A 27355-nucleotide genomic window follows, 5' to 3' on the forward strand; every position below is an offset into this window, starting at 1 on the left:
TGCATAACTTGTAATGGCTTAGGGGGAAGGAATATCTTAACTCCCCATGTCTGGCGGTACAAGTGAGTCTTGAGTAGTTTACGAAAGACAGGGAGGGTGGGGGCAGTTCTAATCTCCGGGGGGAGTTGGTTCCAGAGGGCCGGGGCCGCCACAGAGAAGGCTCTTCCCCTGGGGCCTGCCAAATGACATTGTTTAGACGACGGGACCCGGAGAAGGCCAACTCTGTGGGACCTTATCGGTCACTGGAATTCGTGCAGTAGCAGGCGGTTCCGGAGGTAATCTGGTCCAATGCCATGTAGGGCTTTAAAGTGATGATGGTGATGTTGCCTATTCAATCATATCCAATTCTCCATGGTTTTACGAGCCAGATTTCTCCACATTTTGTGATGTATGTTTGTGGCCTCGTTTCTTTTTGCCACCGACCATTCTGAGCATCACTGCACAAGTAATCATTTAAAATATATGTTGCTTTAGCCACATCTATAGGGTCATTCTTTAATTTGATGCACATGTTTCAGATTGTCTCTTCCTTTCCCTTTTTATGTTCTCTTCCATTCATCATCAATTGTGTCCCAAACTCGTAACACATCAAAATCAGAGGTGGATTAGCACCTGAATGGGAGAGAACACAGTGGGATAACGAAAATAGAGCTCCACCACAGAGCACCCAATTTGCACTGAAAGAGGTTGAAAGAAAATGCATAAGCCATGCCCACAGTGTGGTTGTAAAAATTTTGGTAACTGATCAAAATCTCTCTGATAATAATATTAATAAGTTTTTTTTTATAAGCCACAAGACTATGGGGTTTAGTTGGGTTGTTGTTGTTGGATTTATTTTATTTTTTGGCTTTTTGCAAAAGATCATGTTTTCCCCCAAAATAAGACTGGGTCTTATTTTCTTTGGGGGACCCAAACTAAGCACTAGAGGTCTGATGGCGAATCTATGGCACACATGCCAGAAATGGCATGCAGAGCCATCTACCTGTTGCATTTTGCAGGAATTACCCAGTGCGCATGAACATGCTAGGAAGATGATCTTCTGGTTTCTGGTGGCCATGCACATTATTTCTAGGTTGCCTTTCTCCAGAGGTTCAGGGCGGATTACAACATAAACAGAATACCCTACGAAAGCAGACTATCAATCCTAGGTCTAGAAAGCTTAGAACTACGTCGCCTAAAACACGATCTAAGTATTGCCCCCAAGATCATATGCTGCAACGTCCTACCTGTCAATGACTACTTTAGCTTCAACCGCAACAACACAAGAGCCCGCAACAGATTCAAACTTAATATTAACCGCTCCAAACTTGACTGTAAAAAATATGACTTCAGCAACCGAGTTGTCGAAGCGTGGAACTCATTACCAGACTCAGTAGTGTCAACCCCTAACCCCCAACATTTTTCCCTTAGACTATCCACGATTGACCTCTCCAGGTTCCTTAGAGGTCAGTAAGGGGCGTGCATAAGTGCACCAGTGTGCCTTCCATCCCCTGTCCAATTCTCTCTCCTTTATCTCCTTTATCTTTTCTTCCTTTCAAATATGTTCACCTATACTTTTATATCTTTCATTTATTTATTCATTCATTCATTCATTCATTCATTCATTCATTCATTCATTTATTTATTTATTGGATTTGTATGCCGCCCCTCTCTGTAGACTTTTCTTCTATTCTCTTTACTTATATTATTACATATCTATTCTCTTCAATGTGTATTATGTATTGGACTAAATAAATAAGTAAGTAAGTAAGCAAGCAAGCAAGCAAGCAAGCAAGCAAGCAAGCAAGCAAGCAAGCAAGCAAGCAAGCAAGCAAGCAAGCAAGCAAGCAAGCAAGCAAGCAAGCAAGCAAGCAAGCAAGCAAGCAAGCAAGCAAGCAAGCAAATAAATAAATAAATAAATAAAGATAAATACATGAGATAAACAGTAGAAATTGAAACTTAAACCTAAGCCAATTTAAAACAAATCCCTTAACCATGCTAAAATCAAATTTAACAAACCTGGAAACCCATGTCATTTAAACCATTCGATCACATTTATCCCAGTCACTAAAACTGACAGCTAGATCTGCAGGTCAGCAGTTCAATTCTTATCACCGGCTCAAGGTTGACTCAACCTTCCATCCTTCCGAGGTGGGTAAAATGAGGACCCGGATTGTGGGGCCAATAGCCTTGCTCTGTTATAATGTGCTATTGCTCTAAGGGGAAGGGCGGCATTAAAAAAACAATCAGTCGAATCAATCGAATCAATCCAATCCAATCCAATCCAATCAAATCAATGAATCCAATCCAATCCAATCAAATCAAATCAATATGGAAGTGTTTTGTTATGGCTCACTTCCAGGTGATTTTTAAAGTTCTCATTCTAGTCCAGAGCCCCTTGGATCTTCCATCCTACAAAAGTCGGATCCTGCTTAACTTTTCTGAGATCAGCCAAGGTGAACCAGGTTCTGCCACATGCAGATATTGTTGCTATGGTTGCCTCATATTGTGGGTTCAGACTCATAGTTTCCCATGGCATACTAACACAATGATTAGGTTCCCAGGGCACGCCTACTGTGAATTGCGCAATATTAACGTAGCTGAGTCGCATTGTGCAAACCTATCTGCTATTCTACAGAATTGATGTTGCGCTGGGACGATAGAATAACTTGAAGCTTTGGAAAATCCCTGTGGATATAAGGATTTTTAAAAATCCCACTTTTATCCTCTCTTATGACTTTTGCAATACATATAAAAAATAGGAGGGGTGTCAATAAAGGACAGCATATCCTACCTTGACCTCTTTTCCCCCTTTGTGGCTCCTAATAAAATAGTTTTTATTGAAACATTTGAAATCATAAATTTGCTTTTACAGCTGTCCATTATCAGTGACAAAACTTATTTCATTTCTTCTTTTAACTTATGTTCGTACACTTCATAATTTCTATTTGCATTTACACCTTGACATCTATCTTAATATACCAATAATTTATGTCCACTATTTAAACTATCAACCTATCACTCTCTCTCTCTATATATATATATATATATATAGGGATACAGGAGATGAACCTGTAGCCTAGAGGCTAAGGCCACTGCCTTACAAGGCAGAGCCCCAGGTTCAAATCCCAGCAAGAGTGTGGCTACCTGATGAAGGCAAATAAGCCTGAAATAGATCTAGTTTTCCTTCCTTTTTATTATCAGCAAAAATATGTTATATCCACCCATCCATCCATCCACATACACACAAACACATATAAACACATACACACATATATGTATAACATATTTTTGCTGATAAGAAAGAAGAGTAACATAGATTTATTTCAAGCTATTTTGCTCTCATCAACTAGTCATACCCTTACCGGGATTTAAACTTGGGGAGTCTGCCTTTAAGGCAGTAGCTTTAACCTCTAGACCATAGGTTCTCCTCCTCTCACCATACACACAGAGAGATAGAGATACAGTGGTACCTCAAGATACAAACCCCTCGTCTTACGAACAACTCGAGATACGAACCCGGGGTTCAGAAAAAATTTGCCTCTTCTTACGAACTTTTTTTGTGTTACGAACGCCAAACCCGAACTTCCGGGTTCGGCGTTCGGGAGGCTGCTGGGAAGCCCCCCGGCTGTTTTAAAAGGTGACAGCCTGGCTGGGGGGCTTCCCAGCAGCCTCCCGAACCCCGAACTTTTGCCGAACTTCTGGGTTCGGGGTTCGGGAGGCTGCTGGGAAGCCCCCCACCCCGGCTGTCACCTTTTAAAATAGCCAAGCGGCTTCCCAGCAGCCTCCGAACGCCGAACGCGGAAGTTTGGGTTTGGCGTTCGGCTTCGGGAGGCTGCTGGGAAGCCCCCCTCCCCCCCGGCTGTTTTAAAAAGTGACAGCCGGGCTGGGGCGCTTCCCAGCAGCCTCCCGAACCCGGAAGTTCGGCAAAAGTTCGGGGTTCGGGAGGCTGCTGGGAAGCCCCCCAGCCCGGCTGTCACCTTTTAAAACAGCCGGGCGGCTTCCCAGCAGCCTCCCGAAGCCGAACGCCAAACCCAAACTTCCGCATTCGGCGTTCGGAGGCTGCTGGGAAGCCCCGCCGCCCAGCTGACACCTTTTAAAAGAGCCTGGGCGCTTCTTGGCTGCCTCCCGAATGCCGAACCCGGAAGTTCGGGTTTGGCGTTTGGCGTTCGGGAGGTCGCTGAGAAGCCCCCAGGCTGTTTTAAAAGGTGACAGCCGGGCGGCAGCGTTTTTTTGCGGGGGGGGGGGGGGGTTTGGTTGCACGGATTAATTGACTTTACATTGTTTCCTATGGGAAACAATGTTTCTTCTTACGAACCTTTCGTCTTACGAACCTCCCCCTGGAACCAATTAGGTTCGTAAGACGAGGTATGACTGTATAGGTATAGATATAGGTATAGGTGTAGGTATAGGTGTAGGTATAGATATGGATTGGGGTATGGATAGGGATAGGGATATAGATATATAGATATAGATATAGATATAGATATAGATATAGATATAGATATAGATATAGATATAGATATAGATATAGATATAGATATAGATATAGATATAGATATAGATATAGATATAGATATAGATATAGATATAGATATAGATATACTATTATGATTCCCAACAAAAATAATTCTGGTTTCAATTCTAGTTTTTGTTCTATAATTTCCTCTAACCATTTTTTAATTTCCCCTCCCCCCCAAAAAAACCCCACTTCTTCGCTTCTGGATATGTCCATCACCTATGGTAGAAAATCCCTTGATCATGTTTACACTTCCAAAGTTTTGCTGATACATTTGGCTAATATTTTTTCCAATCTTGCCGGAGGTCATCTATAGAATATTTTGTAAACGTTTTCTTTATCTGATGCTGCCATCCTCAGTTTGTAATTTTGCTCCCAAATTCTCCCCCCCCAAAATATTTCAGTGTATTCAAAATGTTGAGCCCAAATAACTATTCATTTAATTATATCCTCTTCCATTTTGACATTCAAAAATTATAAACTGGTCCTACTTTTATCTTCCCTTACGACATTTACAACACATACAAAAAAATAGGAGGGGTTTCAATAAATGACGGTGTTTAGCATCTTGACTTTTTTGAGCAATTTGTGTTGACACACCCTTCCCAATTGTAGGTTAACCTGATAAGACTTTTATTCTCACCCAAATTTGATTTGCACCCCAAACCGAATGAGGAATAAAAAAAGGGTTGCAAATTGTGCAATTGAGGAGTTTTGCAGCATCATTTAAAACTTCCTCCAGAGCATATTTCAACTTATTCTTGGTAAAAAGTTCCTTCTTTTACTGCTAATGACCACAGTTTCTGTATAACTTCATTTCTCAGCTGTCACTGACAGATGCTTTCACTTTCTCGTGTAGGTACTGATATCCTTCAACTGGATCAGTACTAGAGGTTTGTGATCCCATTTCACTACAATACAGGTAAGATTTTAAATAGAAATGTGGTGGGAATTCAATATAAAAGCAAATATATGTTCGAAATGAGATGTAGTCAGAGAAAGGGTTAGTACTGAAATTACTAGAAACTGATAGGAATTATTTGGGATTATAAGAATGTGTGAAAGATGACAGAATAAATATTTTATGTTATTTTATTTTATTTTATTTTATTTTATTTTATTTTATTTTATTTTATTTTATTTTATTTTTTTTATTTATTTATTTATTTATTTATTTATTTATTTATTTATTTATTTATTTATTTATTTATTTATTTATTTATTTATTTTGTTTGTTTGTTTGTTTGTTTGGTTGGTTAGTTAGTTAGTTAGTTAGTTAGTTAGTTAGTTACTTAGTTAGTCCAATACACAATGGGAGTTTTAGTGGGTATATGTATATATATATGTAGATTGTTCTGAGTTCGGGTATATATATGTATACATACACATAGTAAAATACATGATGAAGGTTATAGAGGAGATACTCATAGTAAAATATATCTATGAAAGAATAGAAAAGAAGATATAGGAATAGAACATATCAATGAAAGAATAGAAGAAGAGATATAGGAAGAGAAGAAAGGTATAGGAGATATAGGAGAGCAATAGGACAGGGGACGGAAGGCACTCTAGTGCACTTGTACTCGCCCCTTACTGACCGCTTAGGAATCTGGATAGCTCAACCGTAGATAATCTAAGGGTAAAGTGTTGGGGGTTTGGGGAGTCCGGTAATGAGTTCCACGCTTCAACAACTCGGTTACTGAAGTCATATTTTTTACAGTCAAGTTTGGAGTGGTTAATATTAAGTTTAAATCTGCTGTGTGCTCTTGTGTTGTTGCGGTTGAAGCTGAAGTAGTCGCCGACAGGCAGGACATTGCAGCGTCTGATCTTGTGGGCCATACTTAGATCTTGTTTAAGGCGTCTTAGTGCTAGGCTTTCTAGGCCCAGGGTTGAAAGTCTATTTTCGTAGGATATTCTGTTTCGAGTGGAGGAATGAAGGGCTCTTCTAGTGAAGTATCTTTGGACATTTTCAAGGGTGTTAATGTCTGAGATGCAGATATGGGTTCCAAATGGATGAGCTGTATTCGAGGATGGGTCTGGCAAAAGTTTTGTAAGCTCTGGTAAGTAGTGTGAGATTGCCAGAGCAGAAGCTACGTAGGATTAGGTTTACAACTCTTGAAGCCTTCTTGGCACAATATGCTAATAAAATTCTTCTCTTTTCTTTGCAATGGTCTCAAACAGTCTTCCTTTTGAATCATGCAATGGGATGTTAGGGCCTCAAATTTTATTCCGAAGAGTTTAGAATTCCAAGCCAAAAATTGGAGAATAAAGTTTCTTCTATTCTCTAATGGAACATTCGAAATTCAGTAGGAGGAATTTTCTGGTATGAAAGGCTGATTGATATTAATAACATGAACAGTGTTGGTACCAAACAGAGAAACCAAATAGGGTTTTTGCTGCAGAACAGCTAATGGTGATTCAATGATATATTATTTGCATTTAAATTCCAGTAGCAGCAGTACAGGTTAAATTATTTATTTATTTATTAGATTTGTATGCCGCCCCTCTCCGTAGACTTAATAGGGGTCAAACCCCCCAAAATATACAAATCAGAACACCAAGTGATATTAACAAAACATTTAATACTAGATTATTAGCTCTGTATGTATTCCACTGGTAACAACAACATTTCAAATTATTTAGATAATGTCTGTCTCATTGTCATCTGACAATGGGTCCTGAAAAAGACTTAGAATGAGGTCAGAGTTTACATTGGTATTCTCATGGATTATTTAAGGCAAAACTAAGACGTGACTGTTATATCCCTCCTGATTTTTCAGTGGCTCTTAATACCATTATCCACAGTTATTGATTTTCTATTGTTTACTGTGTTTTGCCAAAAATAAGATCCTGTTTTATATTTTTTTGAACTCTGAAATAAGCACTTGGCCTTATTGCTCAAAAGCCCAATTGGGTTTATTATCAGGGGATGTCTTGTTTTGGAGGAAGCGGTACATTTTGTTAGTGCTTAATAAACATTGTGTTGTCTGTGTTATTTAATTTGTTTAAGAGTACAGGTTACATTCTTAATCGCCATCTCTTTTTTCCAAACACTGATAAAATAAAGTCCATGTTTGATAATATTCTGTGTCTTTTTTCTATTTAATCTTCAGCGCACGTCTGTCCAATTCTGCACAATCCAGTCTCTTCCTAATTATCTCTTTGTCTCATGATGTGTCTTCATTTCTCCATTATTGTGCAAATATAATCCTCGCTGCTCTTAAGACATGCAAGGAGAGTGTGGCAGACGGCTCAGAAGGAGATCAATTATCTAGCTCATCCTTGGATTCGGAGCAACAACAACTGAGAGATTATTATCAAAGAAAATGAGGCCACCTGTGGTTGGGAGGGCTGTGGTCATTAGTGAGGCTGCTAGAAATAGCAGCCTGTGGGTTTGGCCATTGTGCAGGATTATCTGATCGTTGTGTTTCGTGACTGCTTTACTGACTTTGACCTTTGTGTGCTGATTTTTCCCCGCTTTGAAACTAAAGCAGAGCAAAGGGTGTTTCACTTTGTGAAAGAAGAAGGACTGTGAATTGCCTCACAGCTGCAAGCTAAGTATCTCAGAACTGATAAGGGACTTGTACAAATTACCAGTTTGTTTGGAGACCAGTGCTCTTTGCTATACAAAAAGAGGGCTTAGTTTATTTGAATTTTCGGTATAAAGAACATTGTTTTGAATTTCCAAATGTTTGTGTGTCTGAAATTGTATCTGTGCATTTTCGGGAGGATTCTACCAGAGAGCCTGACAGAACACTATCCATCTATCTCAGCTATCTTCCTGTCTGTCTGTCTGTCTGTCTGTCTGTCAGTCTATCTATCTGTCTGTCTGTCTGTCTGTCTGTCTGTCAGTCTATCTGTCTGTCTGTCTGTCTGTCTGTCTGTCTGTCTATCAATCTATCTATCTATCTATCTATCTATCTATCTATCTATCTATCTATCTATCTATCAGTCTGTCTGTCTGTCCAACTGTGACACGGAATGCTAGATTTGATGGGCCTTGGCCTGATTCAGCATGGCTCTTTATTTGTGCTTATGTTTTTATGTAGCCTTGAGGAATAAGAAACACTTTTGTTGTCGTGTTTTAAAACATCTGATTATGTCACATTCCTTTACAGAATCTGAGAACATGGAGGACAAACCCATAGTCCTCGCTATCTATATCATTACCTTCATCATTGGTCTCCCGTGCAACTTTCTGGCCTGCTACTCTTTCCTGAGGAAGGTGCGTCGCAAGCCGGTCCCCATAGACATCCTGTTGCTCAACTTGACCATTTCCGACCTTTTCCTTCTGTTCTTCTTGCCCTTCAAGATGGCAGAAGTGGCTGAATGTTTCACGTGGCCTCTTCCTTCGTTTATTTGCCCGTTGGCAAACTTCTTCTTCTACAGCAGCATTTACATCAGCACGCTGTTCCTCATGGGGGTCAGCATCGAGCGCTACCTATGCATCGCCTACCCCGTTAAGCACAAGTTGAACCGCAGACCGACCTACGCAAAAATCGCCAGCCTTTTCTTCTGGTTTTTGGCTTGTTTCCATTGCGGTTGCATTATCTTCATTGTCCACTATCACCGTACAAGTTCGTGGAGTCAGATGGACAACGTCACTTGCTACTATAAGTTCTCCAAAGAACAGCTTGCCATTGTCCTCCCTTTCCGCCTGGAGCTCTTCTTTGTCCTCTTCCTACTTCCTTTCTTTGTCACTGTTTCCTGCTATGTCAACGTGATCCGCATCTTGTACGCCATGCCAAACATCAAGCCCCAGAAGAAGCAAAGGGCCATGGGCTTAGCTGTGGCCACCTTGCTCAATTTCACTCTGGCCTTTGCTCCGTACAACATCTCCCACGTTGTTGGCTTTGTGAATAACAAGAGCCCAGATTGGAGAACAGTGACCTTCTGCCTGACGTCTCTCAATACAGTGTTGGACCCTGTCATTTTCTTCTTCTCTTCCTCCACCATTCGGAGGACACTTACGGAGTGTTGGGTTGGCATCTGCAAGGAATTCCGGAATCGTGCATCCCCCTGCTGTCCATGGTGCTGCAAGTCTTGTAGGGACAACACCAAAAAGGAAGAAGCTGGTGAGCTATCTCTTGGAAACATCCCCAGTATACTGGCAGGATCTAGTACCCCCACCCCTTTTGCAACCCTGGAACCATCTATGACATTAGACGAGTGATGGCTCAGAAAAGTCTCATTACACAGAGACGAAACTTTTGATTCCCAAGAACATCTAAGCCAGGGATGGTGAACCTTTTTTTCTGTCGGGTGCCAAAAGAGCATGCTTGGCTGCTACCGTGGAATGCGTGAGTGCCCCACCCATAATTCAATGCCTGGGGAGGGAGAAAACACCCCACACACCCTGGAGTACCTCTGGAGGCGCAAAACAGCCTGTTTCCCAACTTCTGGTGGGTCCAGTGGGCTCATGTTTTGCCCTCCCCAGGCTCCAAAGGCTTCCCTGGAGCTGGGGAAGGCTAAAAACACCCTCCCCGATCCCCCCAGAGGTTCTCTGGAAGCCAAAAATGTCCTCCTGGAGCCTCTGTGCAAGCCAAAATCAGCTTGCCCGTACATACATGCCCATTGGAGCTGAGCTAGGGCAACGGCTTGCGTGCCAACAGATCGGGCTCCACATGCCATCGCTGATCTAAGCTAAACAATGATCCCAATGCCAAATATATCCAAGGGATATCAAATTTAAAGTAACGCCTGAAGAAATTTCATTTTGAGCGGCAACAACTAATGTTCAGATCATGTTTGGAAAACTTGCCCGCTGCTCCTGACTTGCTTTGAATTATTTTGACTATCATCAAAGATAAGATGACATCTGCTTATAGTTCTCAGACTTTCAAGACTTTCGGAGAATTCCATGTTCCCTTTTTTGCCAAAGACTCCAGACTTCACGAAGAATATTTGAGACTTTGTCACAGGTAAACTGTGCTACATAAGGACAACCAGCTGGATCACTGGGTCGGATTTCTTCTCCCACCAGATGAATGGATACAATGGTACACATTGATAATACAATGATTATTTTCTCATAGCAGTTTTTACAATGCCCATCTCCTTAAAAAAATTTCACTAGGTGCTTTTGTTTGGTCATAATGGGCTGGTACTGTTTATAGCCCAAGACCAGTTAGATCAGGGGTCTACAATCTTACTGAAAAAGTCATTTGGACCCATTTAGCACAGAAAAAAAAACACCGGGAGCCACAAAACCTGAGTGGGCATGTCTAACTTGATATCACTCACTTCCACCCAGTCACATGACTCCCCTAGCCCTGCCTACCCAGCCGGTCATTAGGGCAGAAAACCAGTTGTTAAAAAACACTGGGAACCACAAAATCCTTTTGACATCTCTTTCTCCCCCTCTCTCCCCCCTCTCTCTCCCTCTCTCTGTAGGTGTCTCCGCCACTCTTCCTATTTCCCCCCTCTGTATCTCTCTGTCTCTCTCTCCACCTCTCCTTTCTCCTCTCTCTGTATTTCTGTGTGTGTGTGTCTCTCTCTCCCTTTGTGTATGTGTGTTTGTGTGCCTCCCCCATCTCTGTGTATCGGTGTGTGTGTGTATCAAATGTTTTTAGCTGGAATTTTAAAATTAAGGGAGACTAAGATGGTCCCATTTCGGCCTTGTTCTGGCCTCATCAGCTAGCCACACCCTTCCTTACTGGGATTCGATCTGGCAGCCTCTGCCTTGTAAGGCAGAGAATTAGCAGTTGAGCCACCAGACCTGATCCCTCCAGCTCTGTACCAGGGAGGGGCTATATGTTTTTTTATGTCAGCTCACCCTGGTATATTGAAGGAACGTCACAGCTCCTTTTTGCCTCTAGGCCCAACCCAGGACCATTTCAAGGCAGTTAATTTATTTTTTTAGCTGGAATTTTTAAAATTAAGGGAGACATTTGACACATACAGAATATAGTTGTCGGCTGTAAATAAATTAACTGCCTTGAAATTGTTGTGATTCCGTCCGAGGCCCCTCAGGGAACGGCTGATCTTCTGTCGGTTTCCTGCTCAGAGGGGGAGGATGAGGAACAGGAGGTGCAGGCAGACGAGGAGGAGGAATCCCAGGCTGAGGAAGAGGGGGAACAGCCAGAGGCCCCCAAGAGGGAGCTCTCCCCAGCAAGCAGCCTGGATTCCTTAGAGGAAAATGCACAAGCAATAATCGATCTGCGACAGAGAAGAGCAACACAAAGAAGGGACCAATTGGCTAGGTACTTTCAGCACTAAAGAGGCAACAGCTGGGTTTGGGTGTGGTGCTCTCTGGAAAGGCTAAAAGGCAGACCCACCCTTCCTGGCTTGTGGAGTATTATCTTTGGGAGTCCTGGGACCTGGCTGTGATCTTTGGCGTCTTGGAATTCTGGTTTGTGACTTTGACTACTGAAACCTTGGGGGAAAAAGGTGGGGGCCTTATGCTCTACAGTGGTGGGTGTGCCAGCAAGAAGTTTGCTGTATTGTCTGGACATCAGGACTCTGCTGTAAAGTCTCCTAGCCTGCCTGTTGGGAAGAACAGGTTTTTCTCTGTGTTTATTTTTCAAGCTATAAAGTACTTTTGCTTTTACCAGCGTGTCTGGCTGTTTTTTCCAGTTGGTGTTGAGGTCTGGGGGAACCCAGACAGAACAGAAATGGTCCTGGGTTGGACCTAGAGGCAAAAAGGAGCTGTGACGTTCCTTCATTATACCAGGGTGATCTGACATAAATAAATACATGTATATATATATGTAGATTGTTCTGAGTTCGGGTTTTGCCCCGTGTAATATTTTGAGTGTCTATGCGACTTTTCGGTGAAATCACATTCACCATCATCAGGCTGAAGTTGTAAGCTTCGTGCTGCTGTAGATATAGTTATATATATATATATATCTTCCTCCCACTCTCTCCTAACCCTCCCACTCCCCTCTCGCTCTGTATCTCTCTCTGTTTCTCTCTCTCCCCCCTCTGCCCTTTCTCCCCTCTCTCTCTATATCTCTGTGTGTCTCTCTATGTCTCTCTTTACCTCCTCCTTTCTCTGTGTGTGTCTCTCTCCCCCTTCTACCTCCCTCCCTCTCTGTATCGTTCTGTATCTCTGTGTGTGGGTGTGTTTCTTTGTTTGTGTATCTCTCTCTGGCTAGCTGTGGTTGTGAGAGGAAAAGAAGGAAGAGGAAGAGGGTTCCCCCTGAAGGGAAGCCTCCACCGCAGCTTGTATTTGTTGCTCAGCCAGCTCAGATTTCCAAAAAGTTGACAAGAGGAAAGAAAAGGAGTAGTGAAGAGCCCCAAGGGGAGCTCACCAGGTTGGCCCAGCCTGGGCTTTCTGAGAGAGGGAGAGAAGAGACAGAGAGAGATACAGAGATACACACAGAGAGACACACACACAAACAAACATAGAGAGAGACACAGAGAGAGAGAAAGAGAGAGAAAGAGATACAGAGAGGGGCAGATGGGCTGATGGATGAGCATCATTAATTAATAATAATAATAATTTATTAGATTTGTACGCCGCCCCTCTCCGAGGACTCGAAGCGGCTCACAACAAGCAGTACAAAATACAAATTGAATATTAAAAACAGTTTTAAAACCCTTATTAAAAACAATCATGCGACCCCAAAAAAACCATACATAAAAACGAAACAGCCATGGGGTATATCAATTTCCCCATGCCTGGCGATATAGATGGGTTTTCAGGAGTTTACGGAAGGCAAGGAGGGTGGGGGCAGTCCTAATCTCCAGGGGGAGTGGATTCCAGAGGGCCGGGGCCACCACAGAGAAGGCTCTTCCCATCGTTTTGTCGATGGAACCCGGAGAAGGCCAACTCTGTGGGACCTAATCAGTTGCTGGCATTCGTGCAGCAGAAGGGAGTCCCGAAGGTGATTGGTGAGGGTGCTCTGGCTTTCTGTGAGCCTGACCCCCGGAGTGGACGTGTGAGGTTTGGCGGGGCTAGCTCTCTTTTCCTGCTGCCCTGAGCTTCTTTATTCCTCCAATGGAGCGATGCTGCTGGCGGCTTTCACTGAAAAACATCTCCCAGGCAGCGATAGTCCCTTGTGCAAGTTGTAGACCTGTGGCTGGGCATTGCGGGCCTGCCTCCCTTTCCATCATCACTTCCTCCTGGATCCTAACCCTACCCTGTGAGCCCTCATGTTACCAAAACCAGGTCAGGCCAGTATCTCTGGGTGGAGAGCAGGTTGTGTGTGTCCTCAAACAATCAAGGCACGCTCAACACCAACAAGGGCCAGAAAAAGCTCCACCAAGACTGAAGTGCCGGAGAACCAGCCCCGGCTGCTTTTCCATCCCCTGCCATTGCCCTTACTTTCTCAGGCCAGGCAAGGAATGACTGGAAGGGGAGGGCAAGGGGCAGAGCCAGCCAGCGATGGCATCACCCAACAGAGAGCCACAGCAGAGGGCCACAAAGAGCCACATGCGGTTCTGGTCATTCTTTTCTTTTAGCACTCGATGGCTACAGCTCCACTCCTCTGACAGCCACAAAGCTTGCGATGGCTCAGTATCTCTTAAAAATATTTGTACAGTATGGTATCTTTGTTTGAAGGAATTGTTTGTGTAAGCTCCTCTGAAACTCAAGGGTTCTTATTTATTATTTATTTGTTAATCAGATTTGTATGCCGCCTCTCTCCGCAGACTCGGGGCGGCTAACAACAATAAAAAGACAATGTAAACAAATCTAATATTAAAAATAATCTTAAAAACCCCCAATTTAAAGAACCAATCATACATACAAACATACCATGTATAAATTTTATAAGCCTAGGGGGAAGGGAAAATTTCAATTCCCCCATGCCTGACGACAGAGGTGGGTTTTGAGGAGCTTACGAAAGGCAAGGAGGGTGGGGGCAACTCTGATATCCGGGGGGAGTTGGTTCCAGAGGGTCGGGGCCGCCACAGAGAAGGCTCTTCCCCTGGGTCCCGCCAGATGACATTGTTTAGTCGACGGGACCCGGAGAAGGCCAACTCTGTGGGATCTAACTGGTCGCTGGGATTCGTGCATCTTTGCCTTAATTATATTTCTGATTAGCTGTTTAGTTCTTTGGCCTTAAGAGGCAGCTATCCCAACTTTTAAATCTCAGAGTAAGACAGGGAGTGATTAGGACAGTAACACCCTTCCACCAGCATAAAACAACATCTCCAGAAGGTCATGATTGCCTGGAGGTTTCACTAACCTAGCTCTACTTTTGGGGTTGGGTGTGGTTTGTTTGGTGTTTTTAAAATCAGGGCCCTAAGTCAACACTGATGTGAGATTACTTAGAATCTCCTGAATCCAGTTTTCAGTTTTGTGAGAAGCATCAATTGCCATGTTCCCATACATCATCCTGGGACCAACATAACGTACTTCACCTGGTTGGTTTTGGTGGGACGTTGTATGCAACTAGATTGTGGTAGATAAAACCTGCAGAGATTCAGAAGAAGCCACATCTGCCTGACACCATACGGAAAGAAAGATCTTTGTGCTTTTTTGAGTGATAATTGTTGAAGTAGCTGCCTGTGTGCAGAAGCTTTAGGCCTCCAATGTGTCTATTTTTCTATGCTGAAATAAATGGTATGGCTATTTTTCTTAGCGGTTGTGTTCATTCTTATTGAAAATCAATGTGTCAAGATTACTTTCAGGGATGGGTTTTGGCAAACACATCTTGTACATCATGTACCTTGCAATTGTTCCCATTTGACTGTCCTATTTATCAAGATTTTAAGCATGTTTCCCACCCCACTCCCATGTAAGGCCTCCTGAAGCAAATATGAAAGTGACACTTTGATCTACCAGTGCTTCTCAAATAGTGGGATTGGCCCCACTGGGGGGGGGGGGCAGGGAATATTTATTTGTGACCCCAGGGAATATCTATCTATCTATCTATCTATCTATCTATCTATCTATCTATCTATCTATCTATCTTCTATCTATCTATCTATCATCTATCTATCTATCTATCTATCTATCTATCTATCTTCTATCTATCTATCTATCTTCTATCTATCTATCTATCTATCTATCTATCTTCTATCTATCTATCTATCTATCATCTATCTATCTATCATCTATCTATCTATCTATCATCTATCTATCTATCTATCTATCTATCTATCATCTATCTATCTATCATCTATCTATCTATCTATCTATCATCTATCTATCTATCTATCCATCTATCCATCCATCTATCATCTATCTATCTATCTATCTATCTATCTATCTATCTATCTATCTATCTATCTATCTTCTATCTATCTATCTATCTATCTATCTATCATCTATCTGTCTGTCTGTCTGTCTGTCTATCTATCTATCATCTATCTATCTATCTATCATCTATCTATCTATCTATCTATCTATCTATATATCTATCATCTATCTATCTATCTATCTATCTATCATCTATCTATCTATCATCTATCTATCTATCCATCTATCCATCTATCCATCTATCATCTATCATCTATCTATCTATCTATCTATCTATCTATCTATCTATCTATCTATCTATCTATCTATCATCTATCTATCTATCTATCTATCTATCTATCTATCTATCTATTCAATTTTTATGCCGCCCTTCTCCTTAGACTCAGGGCAGCTTACAACATGTTGGCAATAGCACTTTTTAACAGAGCCAGCATATTGCCCCCACAATCCGGGTCCTCATTTTACCCACCTCGGAAGGATGGAAGGCTGAGTCAACCTTGAGCCGGTGATGAGATTTGAACCACTGACCTACAGATCTACAGTCAGCTTCAGTGGACTCATGCAGCAGAAGGTGGTCCCATCGGTATTCTGGTCCGATGCCATGAAGGGCTTTATAGGTCATAACCAACACTTTGAATTGTGTCCAGAAACCAATCGGCAACCAATGCAGTCTGCGGAGTGTTGGAGAAACCTGGGCATGTCTAGGGAGGCCCATGACCACTGGTGTGGCTGCATTTTGCACAATTTGTAGTTTCCAAACACTCTGCAAAGGTAGCCCCATGTAGAGAGCATTGCCATGATGTCACTAGCGGTTTGCTATCGGTTCGGGTAAACCGGTCCAAACCAAGAGGAACCCATCTCTGGTGATGACGATGCCAATGTGTGTAGTGATGGTGATGAATCATAAAAACCAAACTTGGAGAGAAACATAGAAACATAGAAGTCTGACGGCAGAAAAAGACCTCATGGTCCATCTAGTCTGCCCTTATACTATTTTCTGTATTTTATCTTAGGATGGATATATGTTTATCCCAGGCATGTTTGAATTCAGTTACTGTGGATTTATCTACTACGTCTGCTGGAAGTTTGTTCCAAGGATCTACTACTCTTTCAGTAAAATAATATTTTCTCATGTTGCTATGATCTTTCCCCCAACTAACTTCAGATTGTGTCCCCTTGTTCTTGTGTTCACTTTCCTATTAAAAACACTTCCCTCCTAGACCTTATTTATCCCTTTAACATATTTAAATGTTTCGATCATGTCCCCCATTTCCTTCTGTCCTCCAGACTATACAGATGGAGTTCATGAAGTCTTTCCTGATACGTTTTATGCTTAAGACCTTCCACCATTCTTGTAGCCCGTCTTTGGAGGGGCAATTTTTGACTTTTGGGCAATCAATAAAAATATGATTTTGCTTCCAAGCATGGTTTTAACGGAGTTCTGTGTAGCAACTGAGGTGTTATTAGTTTCGAAACTCTTTATCCCTGAATTTCTTTCTAAGTCTTCACCATCACAATGGGGAAGCTTGCAACTGCTTGTTTGCATAACAATATCCTCTTTCTCAATTGGTAAACCACACTTTCAGCAATGGAACGAATGGCCACTGGGACCTACTACAGAGATACTAACCATGCGAGTTTGGGTAATGATAGATAGCATAGACATGTACTCAAAGTTCTTCTTTCAAAGTCCTGCTTAATGCTCCAGATCAGGATTTTTTGTGAAATAGGCCAGATTTGTTTGATATTTATCCACAATTTGCCCCCATAGTCGCATTATGATTGTTCAGAAACCCAAATAAAACATTGTGAAACTCATATTAGTGTCTTCTATGCTGCAAGGGAAGTTGTCCTGAAAAGGAAACACATGAGATTTTTGTGAAAACTGTTCCGGTAATTTCTCAATTTATCACAGTGGGGTTCCTGATGTAGAGGAGCAATATTTAAAGTAAGGCGAATACAGAATGCCAAAAATTTAAAACTATCTTGAGAACTGATATGATATTAATTCAACCTACATAAAACTCATACATATAAATACTATCTGACTTGCAATATAGATTACCATTCCACACAGCCCGTTATTGCTGACCCTGGTATTGCTGGCCTCAGGTAGCTTCATGAGAGTTTGAGGAGACTGTTAAACCTAGAGTAATGAACAGATTACCAATACAGTATACCTAATAGCTTTTCAACTAGCCATGTTCCAAAAATGGCAGAGGGGGTGAGGACAAGAAAGAAAAATGCTATGTAACAGACTTTTCAATCTTACAGGCCAAAAAAATAAAATCAACTTTATTTAGCTAATCCCTTCTTGAAATGAACAGAAGATATTGACGGTATGTGGTTCATTGTGAACTATCAAAGATAGCACGGTATTTGATTATATGGAAAGGAAGGAAGGAAGGAAGGAAGGAAGGAAAAATAGATAGATAGATAGATAGATAGATAGATAGATAGATAGATAGATAGATAGATAGGATAGATGGATGGATGGATGGATGGATGGATGGATGGACAGACGAATGGACGGACAGATGGACAGACAGACAGACAGACGGACAGATAGATAGATTTGATATGATATTTTTTTTAAAAAATTAATCCAATGCTTCTTCCACCCAGCCCCAAACACATACGTATAAAAGTTTGAGTTACTTTCAGACATAGTTGAGAAATAGGATTGGCCAAAAAAAGGAATCACTTATTCACCCAAATTAAAGTTTTGACCAAATGAGGAAGCAGTTGAAACCAAGAAAAGTAATTTACATTCTAAAGAAAAACACCAGAACGTGTTGGTTGATATGGTATTGCCCCATCTCTATGATCTGGATATTCCAATAACTTACTTACTTACTTACTTACTTACTTACTTACTTACTTACTTACTTACTTACTTACTTACTTACTTTCTTACATACATACATACTTACTTATCTACTTACTTACTTACTTACTTACTTACTTTCTTACATACTTACTTACTTACTTACTTAATTACTTACTTACTTACTTACTTACATACATACATACTTATTTATCTACTTACTTACTTTCTTACTTTCTTACATACTTACTTACTTACTTACTTACTTACTTACTTACTTACTTACTTACTTATTGGATTTCCATGCCGCCGAAGACTCGGGGCGACTTACAACATATAAAAAACAGTAAATTACACTAAAATCAATCCAACTGAATTAAAATTACATAGCTATCTAAAATCCCTAATTCATACAGCAACCATACAATCATTCATTGGCCAGGGATTAAGATCTAATCAACCTAAGCCTGACAGCATAAATGAGTCTTAAGACTCTTACAGAAGGCGAGAAGGGTGGGAGCAGTATGAATCTCTGGGGGGGAGGAGCTGATTCCAGAGCCCACCCCCCGAGAAAGTTCTCCCCTTAGGTCCCACCAAATGACATTGTCTAGTTGACGGGACCTGGACAAGGCCGACTCTGTGGGACTTAACTGGTCACTGGGATTCATGCGGCAGTAGGCAGTCCTACAAGTAATCTGGTCCCGTGCCATGTAGGGCTTTATAGGTCATAACCAACACTTTGAATTGAGTCCTGAAACCAATTAGCAGCCCATGCAGACCGTGGAGTATTGGAGAGATATGGGCATGCCTGGGCAGGCCCATGACCGCTCGCATGGCTGCGTTCTGCACAATTTGCCATTTCCAAACACTCTTCAAAGGTAGACCCATGCAGAGAGCATTACAGTAGTCGAATCTTGAGGTGATAAAGGCACGAGTGACTTTGAGTAAAGACTTCCTGTCCCAATAGGGCCACAAACCTGGGTCCATGCCCCTCTCGTCACAGCTGACAGATGATGTCATCTGTCACCTTATCATGTTAGGAGGAACAAAAACCAAAGGTGGAGGAATAATAATCATTATTTTTTAAAAATGTCCAAGTATTTGGACAGGTGATTATAATAGAAAGAGCTGTCTGTCTGTCTGTCTGTCTGTCTGTCTGTCTGTCTGTCTGTCTGTCTCTCTCTCTCTCTCTATCTATCTATCTATCTATCTATCCATCCATCCATCCATCCATCCATCCATCCATCCATCCATCCATCCATCCATCCATCAATCATCTATCTTATCTATCTATCTATCTATCTATCTATCTATCTATCTATCTATCTATCTATCATCTACCTACCTACCTGCCTACCTACTTACCTATCTAAGATCAAAGAGGGGCCGCATACAAATCTAATAAATAATAATAATAATAATAATAATAATAATAATAATAATAATTATTATTATTATTAATATAGTAATAATAATAATAATAATAATTATTATTATTATTATTATTATTATTATTATTATTATTATTATTATTATTATTATTATATTAATGTGTGTGTATATATATACACACATACTGTGCATGCTATTTGTTTCTGACTCTAGGGGGCAGTGCTCATCACCTTTTCAAAGTCGAAGAACCAGGGCTGTGTGAAGACATCTCCATGGTCATGTGGCTGGCATGACTAAATGCCAAAGATTCACTGAATGCTGTTAGCTTCTCACCAAATGTGATCTATTACCATATTTTTTGGAGTATAAGACACACCTTGGTTTTTGGGAAGGAAAATTGGGAAAAGAATCTGCTTACCAGATATTCATCTAGCTAGCATCCTTAATCTGGTCAGCTTCAGCACATTATTTTATCCCCTGGTTAGGACTTAAAAAAAACTTATTCGGAGAGTAAAGCAATGAAAAAACCCCTACAAAGATAGGGTTTGGAAAACATTCTTGGTAGAGAGTAACAATGAAAGAGCTTGCAAGCCGGTAAGAGATGGGAACATCGTTAGCACCTGGTTAGGATTGGAAAGAAACTTACTCGGAGCAAGTTAGAGCAATTAAAAAAAACCTGCAATGATTTAGGGCTTGGAAAACATTATTCACAGAGAGTAACAATGAAAGAACCTGCAAGGGAAGAGTTGGGAAGATCGTTAGCACCTAGTTAGGGCTGGGGGGGGGAGTTTCAGAAAAAGCTACATTCAGAGTATAAGACGCACCTGAATTTTCAACCTCTTTTAGAAACATAGAAGAGTGACGGCAGAAAAAGACCTCATGGTCCATCTAGTCTGCCCTTATACTATTTTCTGTATTTTATCTCAGGATGGATATATGTTTATCCCAGGCATGTTTAAATTCAGTTACTGTGGATTTATTTACCACGTCTACTGGAAGTTTGTTCCAAGGATCTACTACTCTTTCAGTAAAATATTTTCTCATGTTGTTTTTGATCTTTCCCCCAACTAACTTCAGATTGTGTCTCCTTGTTCTTGTGTTCACTTTCCTATTAAAAACACTTCCCTCCTGCACCTTATTTAACCCTTTAACATATTTAAATGTTTCGATCATGTCCCCCCTTTTCCTTCTGTCCTCCAGACTATACAGATTGAGTTCATGAAGTCTTTCCTGATACGTTTTATGCTTAAGACCTTCCACCATTCTTGTAGACTGTCTTTGGATCCGTTCAATTTTGTCAATATCTTTTTGTAGGTGAGGTCTCCAGAACTGAACACAGTATTCCAAATGTGGTCTCACCAGCACTCTATATAGCGGGATCATAATCTCCCTCTTTCTGCTTGTTATACCTCTAGCTATGCAGCCAAGCATCCTACTTGCTTTCCCTACCACCTGACTGCACTGTTCACCCATTTTGAGACTGTCAGAAATCACTACCCCTAAATCCTTCTCTTCTGAAGTTTTTGCTAACACAGAACTGCCAATACAATACTCAGATTGAGGATTCCTTTTCCCCAAGTGCATTATTTTAGGGAGGAAAAAGGTGCATCTTATACTCTGAAAAATACAAATTGCCCATCTTACGATGACTAATAACACAAGAGCAATTTGAGAGTGGAATCAAGTGAGTAGAAGACATCTGTGAGCAGGAGACCTCTGGTTCCCTTCCTCCTATGATATTGATGTAGCTAAAGCTGTAAGTGAGAATCCATTTAGCTCCTCTGGACCTCATTCCAACCCCTTTTGCAACCTCACAGAAGCTAGCCTGCCATTCTCAAGAAGAGAAATATTTTGTGTTGGGGGAAAAGCTCATGTTTGTGCAAACATCCACCTGAGTGCACTGACTGCCCCATACTATTCTTTTGTTATTTACTAGTTGCCTGTCCCTTCTTTCATTCAGGAACTCTCTCTACATGGTGCTACCTTTGAAAAGTGTTCGGAAACTTCAGATCATGCAGAATGCGGCCGCGAGAGCCATCGTGGGGCTTCCTAGATTCGCCCACGTTTCTGCAACATTCCGCGGCCTGCACTGGCTGCCGATCAGTTTCCGGTCACAATTCAAAGTGTTGGTAATGACCTTTAAAGCCCTACATGGCATTGGGCCAGAATACATCCGGAACTGCCTTGTACCGCACGAATCCCAGCGACCGGTTAGGTACCACAGAGTTGGCCTTCTCCAGGTCCTGTCGACTAAACAATGTCGTTTGGCGGGCCCCAGGGGAAGAGCCTTCTCTGTGGTGGCCCCGGCCCTGTGGAATCAACTCCCCCCAGAGATTAGAATGGCCCCAAGTTACTCAAGACCCACCTTTGTCGCCAGGCATGCGGGAGTTAGGATATTCCTTCCCCTAGGCCATTACAAGTTATGTATGGTATGTTTGTGTGTATGTTTGGTTTTTATAATAAGGGTTATTAGTTGTTTTATTAAATTGGATTGTTACATGTTGTTTTTTATCATTGCTGTTAGCCGCCTCGAGTCTGCAGAGAGGAGCGGCATACAAATCCAATAAATAATAATAATAATAATAATAATAATAATAATAATAATAATAACAACAACAACAACAACAACAACAATAACAACAACTAAGGTGAAGGCCACAGCTTCCTTCTTCTGCTTTTCCTGAAAATTCTGATATAGGTTAAACTGAGAAGGAATGGATTGAAAAGTCTCCCTGTTTTTCCTCTACATCACATTTCCTTCCCAAACTTGGCAATTTTAAGACTTGTGGACCTCCAACTCCCGGCTAAACTGGCTGGAGAATTCTGGGAGTTGAAGTCCACAAGTCTTAAAGTTACCAATTTTGGAGACCTCTGCTCTACATAAACCCACTACAGTGATCCCTCTATTATCGCGAGGGTTCCGTTCCAAGACCCCTCGCGATAATCGATTTTTCGCGATGTAGGGTTGCGGAAGTAAAAACACCATCTGCGCATGCGCGCCCTTTTTTCTATGGCCGCGCATGCGTAGATGGTGGAGTTTGCGTTCCCCGCCGCCCACGCAAAGGGGAAACCCCGATTCGGCTCCTCGCTGATGCCCGCCGCTCGCCCGCCCGCCAGCAAGAGGGGGAAGACCCAGGGAAGGTTCCTTCGGCCGCCCAGCAGCTGATCTGCTCGGTAGCGCAGCAGCAGCGAGCAGATGAAGATCGGGGTTTCCCAGCCGCCCACGCAAAGGGGAAACCCCGGCTCCTCGCTGATGCCCCCGCTCGCCCGCCCGCCGCCCGCCGCTCGCCAGCAAGAGGGGGAGAGATAGAGAAAGAGAGAGAAGGAAAGAAAGAGATGAGAGAGAGAGGAAGAGAGTGTGAGAGAGGAAGAAGCAAGATAGAGAAAGAGAGAGAGAAAGAAAGATGAGAAAGGAAGGAAGAGAGTGACGTCATCGGGTGGAAAAATCGTGATATAGCGTTTCGCGAAGATCGAGATCGCGAAACTCGAGGGATCACTGTATACAGAAACGGAAGGCTTCCTCCAGCACCAAATATTAGGAAGAAGACATCTAAGGAAGAGCGAAAAAGAAAGATTTTATTCATCCCTCTGTTCTTTTTGCTGTTAACGGCCATTGGCTGTAAGGAAGAACCTGCAATATTATTTCCCATGTATACAAGATATAATTTCCCTACTCAAAAAGGAAAAAAATCTTCATTTACATAAGACATATTATTAAAATATAAAAGTCAAGGATCCTCTGTCAGGTTTCTCCCTCCCCACCCCCCCCAGTATATTTTAAATAAACCATTATTTGTGCCCCGCTGGCACAGATAAAATGCATTTGATCACCTTCAAAGTTGTGAGCTACTTAGCTCTTGAGAAATGCATGCCCACACCCCAGTGGTGAAGTCGGTTTCTGCAGACTATTTCCCAGCGAAAAATAAAAGATCCCAGAATGCATAACTCTCCTGGCTGTTTACACCAAGTCTGTTGTCCAAATTCATCTTTCCACTCTAATTCCAAAAATGCGAACAGGAGGTTGCTGTCGACTGTTCTCACTTCTCCACTGTTTCTGCTATTCATCTTTGCAAGACCGGTTTCCACTTGAGTGGGGCAGGCCCACCCAATTTGCACTGAAAGATGTTGAAAAAAAAAATGCATGAGCCACGCCCACAGTGTGGTAGTAAAAATTTTGGTAGCCCTTCACTGGGCTTACTTAGAGATATTGAGTTCAACTACTGTCTTTTCAGGGCCAGGTAAAGGCACTGAGAATTTTTTAAAAAAGAAACAGACATAAGACAACATTTCTTTAGCTGGTCCTTCCCCTGTGTACATTTTTTAGCTTATAGCTTGGCCAGACAGCAGCAGGGGTGGGCTACTGCCTGGACAGGGGGGGGGACGCAGTGGGGTAGTGAAAATGGAGCTCCACCCCAGAGCCATTAATTTGCACTGAAAGATGTTGAAAGAAAATACAGGGCATCCTGCATAAGCTACACCCACAGTGTGGTAGTAAACTTTTGGTAGCCCTTTACCTGTACAGTTGCATACTATGCCTACAATACACCTTACATTTGTTTTTCCTTGGGAATGTTGAGAAGACCAACTCCTTTCCTCAATGGTTAAAGCAGGACGGTCTAATCCCATAGGTTAGAGACCACAGGACAGAGGTCATCCATGCAAAACGAAGAATTCAGGCAACGCCACTGTCTCCCTGTTGGGCCTTTGCTTTTCCATGAGCCAAGACAATCTTCATCCGGATGGAGCTATACTTGTTTCTCAGCGAGCGCCAAACCTGAACAATCCCATCGTCCATGACAGAGGAGAGGAAGTAGAAGATGAGGGGGTCCAGGAAAGCGTTGCAGGCGGTCGGAAGCAGAGCTACAGTGCGCCACCAAACGTCCTTCCGTTGGACGAAGCCTACGACGTGGGATATGTTATAAGGGCCGAAGCAGAGGACGAAAACCGACAAAGTGGCCACGGCCACCCGCACGGCACGGCGTTTCTTCCGCAGGTGGAGGTGCGACCCAACCAAGACACGGATACACCCGGCGTAACAAAAAGCCGTGATTAGCAAAGGGAGAAAGAACAGGACGACGGAGAGTTCCAGCCGCACAGGGACCAACAGAGCCAGCTGGTCTTGGCTGAAGTTGCGGTAGCAGGAAGAGCTGTTCCCGGCGAAAAGGCTGGAGTTGGTGTCCCTGGAGGTCTCCAGAGCAAAGAGGAGGATGCCGTGGAATCCCACCAAGCACCAGATGCCCACGGAAACCAGGCAGGAGTAGCAAGGCTTCTTGTAAGCTTGATAATGGAGGGGGTAAACGGCCCCCAAAAACCGCCCCGCGCTCACCGCCGTCAGGAAGCAGGCGCTGGTGTAAATTGTGCCAAAATGAACCAGGTTGTAAAGAGGACACAAGAATCCAGGCATTGTCCAGTCCGTCTTTCCTTTCTCCAGCATCTTAAGAGGTAGGAAAAGGATGAAGACCAAGTCAGAGAGGCAAAGGTTGATCATGTAGATGAGGTTGGGGGTCAAGCGAACCCTGGCACGGCAATAGAAGATGTAAAGGGCCAGGATGTTGGAGGGCAAGCCCAAGAGGATGGTTGCCCCGTAGACCACCAAAGAAATGACCTCCCAGATCGCCATCCTAGCCAGCATCCATAAATGGGAAGGAGCAAAGCTTGGCGTGTCTGATTATTTCTCCCGTCTATTTTCAGACAGCATAAGGAGTGCCGAGGAGGTCTCAGCTGTTTAGCTGTTAAATAGTTGTGTGAGTGAGCGAGTGAGTGAGCAAGAGCATATGGAAGGAGCATGGAACAAGGCAGCTCTTTGGTGAAATGGACCGTGAAACATTGCTCAGCGAAAGCAACTGTGAGCCAGAACAATTAAAGCCATAAACCTCAGAAAGTCATGCAAAGTTTTCTCATAGACCACTGGCCTTGTCTGTATGCCTGGGTAATCCGGGGAACCGGAAGACGGAACAAGTGATGAAGAAAGAAGCCCGAATCTCTTAGAAGCTGGGTTGTTGCTCCACTCCTACAACTCTGGAAATTTAATTTATTTGACTTCTATGCTGCCCAATCCCAGTGGGACTCAGGGCGCTTACAACGATAAATAGTACATACAATAAACAAGTCAAATAATTAGTAATAAGAACATTTTTTAAAAAACATAATAACCCCCCCCCCCCCGAAAAAAGAATTAATCAATTCCAAATGAGGAATAATAATAATAATAATAATAATAATAATAATAATAATAATAATAATAATTTATTAGATTTGTATGCCGCCCCTCTCCGAAGACTCAGGGCGGCTCACAACAATAATAGAAACAATATAACAGTGAAACAAATTTAATATTAAAAATAAAACATATCTATAACCCCAGCAATTTAAAATCATCCAGCACATACATACCAAACATAAAATATAAAAGCCTGGGGGAGGATGTCTCAGTTCCCCCATGCCTGGCGATAAAGGTGGGTCTTGAGTAATTTGCGAAGGACAAGGAGGGTGGGGGCCGTTCTAATCTCTGGGGGAAGTTGATTTCAGAGGGCCGGGGCCGCCACAGATAAGGCTCTTCCCCTGGGGCCTGCCAAACAACATTGTTTGGTCAACGGGACCCGGAGAAGGCCAACTCTGTGGGACCTTATCGGCCGCTGGGATTTGTGCTGTAGAAGGCGGTTCCGGAGGTATTCTGGTCCAATGCCATGTAGGGCTTTAAAGGTCATTACCAACACTTTGAATTGTGACCGGAAACTGATCAGCAGCCAATGCAGGCCATCTGATACTGGAATTCTCTAATATCCCAAAGCTTAAACATTAATGGGGTTTTATTTTTGCATAGTTTTTTATGATTCCCCCTGAATTAAGATCATAGCACATACATGGGCACAATATTTTGGGTGAAAGCACAGATAGTTACAGGAAGTAGTTAAAATGTAACTTTAAAAGGGGAAGACTAGGATAGATCTATTTCAGCCTTATTTTGGCCTCATCAGCTAGCCATACCCACTGGGACTTGAACCTGCAACCTTTGCCTTGTAAGGCAGAGAATTATCCTCTAGGCTACAGTATCCAATCCCTTCAGCTCTGCACCAGGGAAAATATATATATATTTGATTTTTCGGCAAAATTGTGCCAGAGGGAACAATTGGTTTACTAGTGTTGACCCTTACAACTACAGTGGTACCTCTACCTATGAACTTAATTTATTTCATGAACAGGTTCTTAAGTAGAAAAGTTTGTAAGAAGAAGCCATTTTTCCCATAGGAATCAATGTAAAAGCAAATAATATATGCGATTGGGGAAACCACAGGGAGGGTAGAGGCCCTGTTTCCTCCCCGGAGATTCTAGAGAGGCCCCAAGGAGGCTTCTCCCTGCCTATTCCAGCCCTGTTTCCTCCCAGGAGATTCCTAGAGAGGCTCCACGGGGGCTTCTCCCTGCCTTTTCCAATTAGTTTCAGAGGCTCGGGTTTGTAAGTGGAAAATGGTTCTTGAGAAGAGGCAAA

At 42.4% G+C, this 27355-nt stretch overlaps 2 protein-coding genes across 3 annotated transcripts; one reads left to right on the forward strand and one right to left on the reverse strand.

The window, feature by feature from the left end:
• Positions 1-5343: 5343 nt before the first annotated feature.
• Positions 5344-9862, forward strand: LOC139173818 (free fatty acid receptor 2-like). 2 transcript variants are annotated; one of them, XR_011560230.1, is made up of 2 exons: positions 5344-5420; positions 7612-7695. XR_011560230.1 is itself a non-coding variant. In XM_070763659.1 (2 exons), the coding sequence occupies exon 2, from the start codon at positions 8628-8630 to the stop codon at positions 9669-9671; it is 1044 nt and encodes a 347-aa protein (XP_070619760.1). In that variant the 5' UTR covers positions 5360-5420; positions 8617-8627; the 3' UTR covers positions 9672-9862. The 2 variants fall into 2 exon arrangements, 1 of the variants encoding a protein (XP_070619760.1); XM_070763659.1 differs by lacking the exon at positions 7612-7695 and adding an exon at positions 8617-9862 and having other exon boundaries at positions 5360-5420.
• A 14679-nt stretch (positions 9863-24541) lies between these two features.
• LOC139174341 (G-protein coupled receptor 42-like) lies at positions 24542-25489 on the reverse strand. The gene has a single exon (XM_070764639.1). The coding sequence runs from the start codon at positions 25487-25489 to the stop codon at positions 24542-24544; it is 948 nt and encodes a 315-aa protein (XP_070620740.1).
• Positions 25490-27355: the final 1866 nt, after the last annotated feature.

This window comes from Erythrolamprus reginae, chromosome 11, assembly GCF_031021105.1.
Source record: "Erythrolamprus reginae isolate rEryReg1 chromosome 11, rEryReg1.hap1, whole genome shotgun sequence".
In the NCBI taxonomy this organism is placed as follows: Eukaryota; Metazoa; Chordata; class Lepidosauria; order Squamata; family Dipsadidae; genus Erythrolamprus; species Erythrolamprus reginae.

Coding starts and splice junctions, on each gene's coding strand:
- LOC139173818 (XM_070763659.1), top strand. CDS start 8,628: ATGGAGGACAAACCCATAGTCCTCGCTATCTATATCATTACCTTCATC.
- LOC139174341 (XM_070764639.1), bottom strand. CDS start 25,489: ATGGCGATCTGGGAGGTCATTTCTTTGGTGGTCTACGGGGCAACCATC.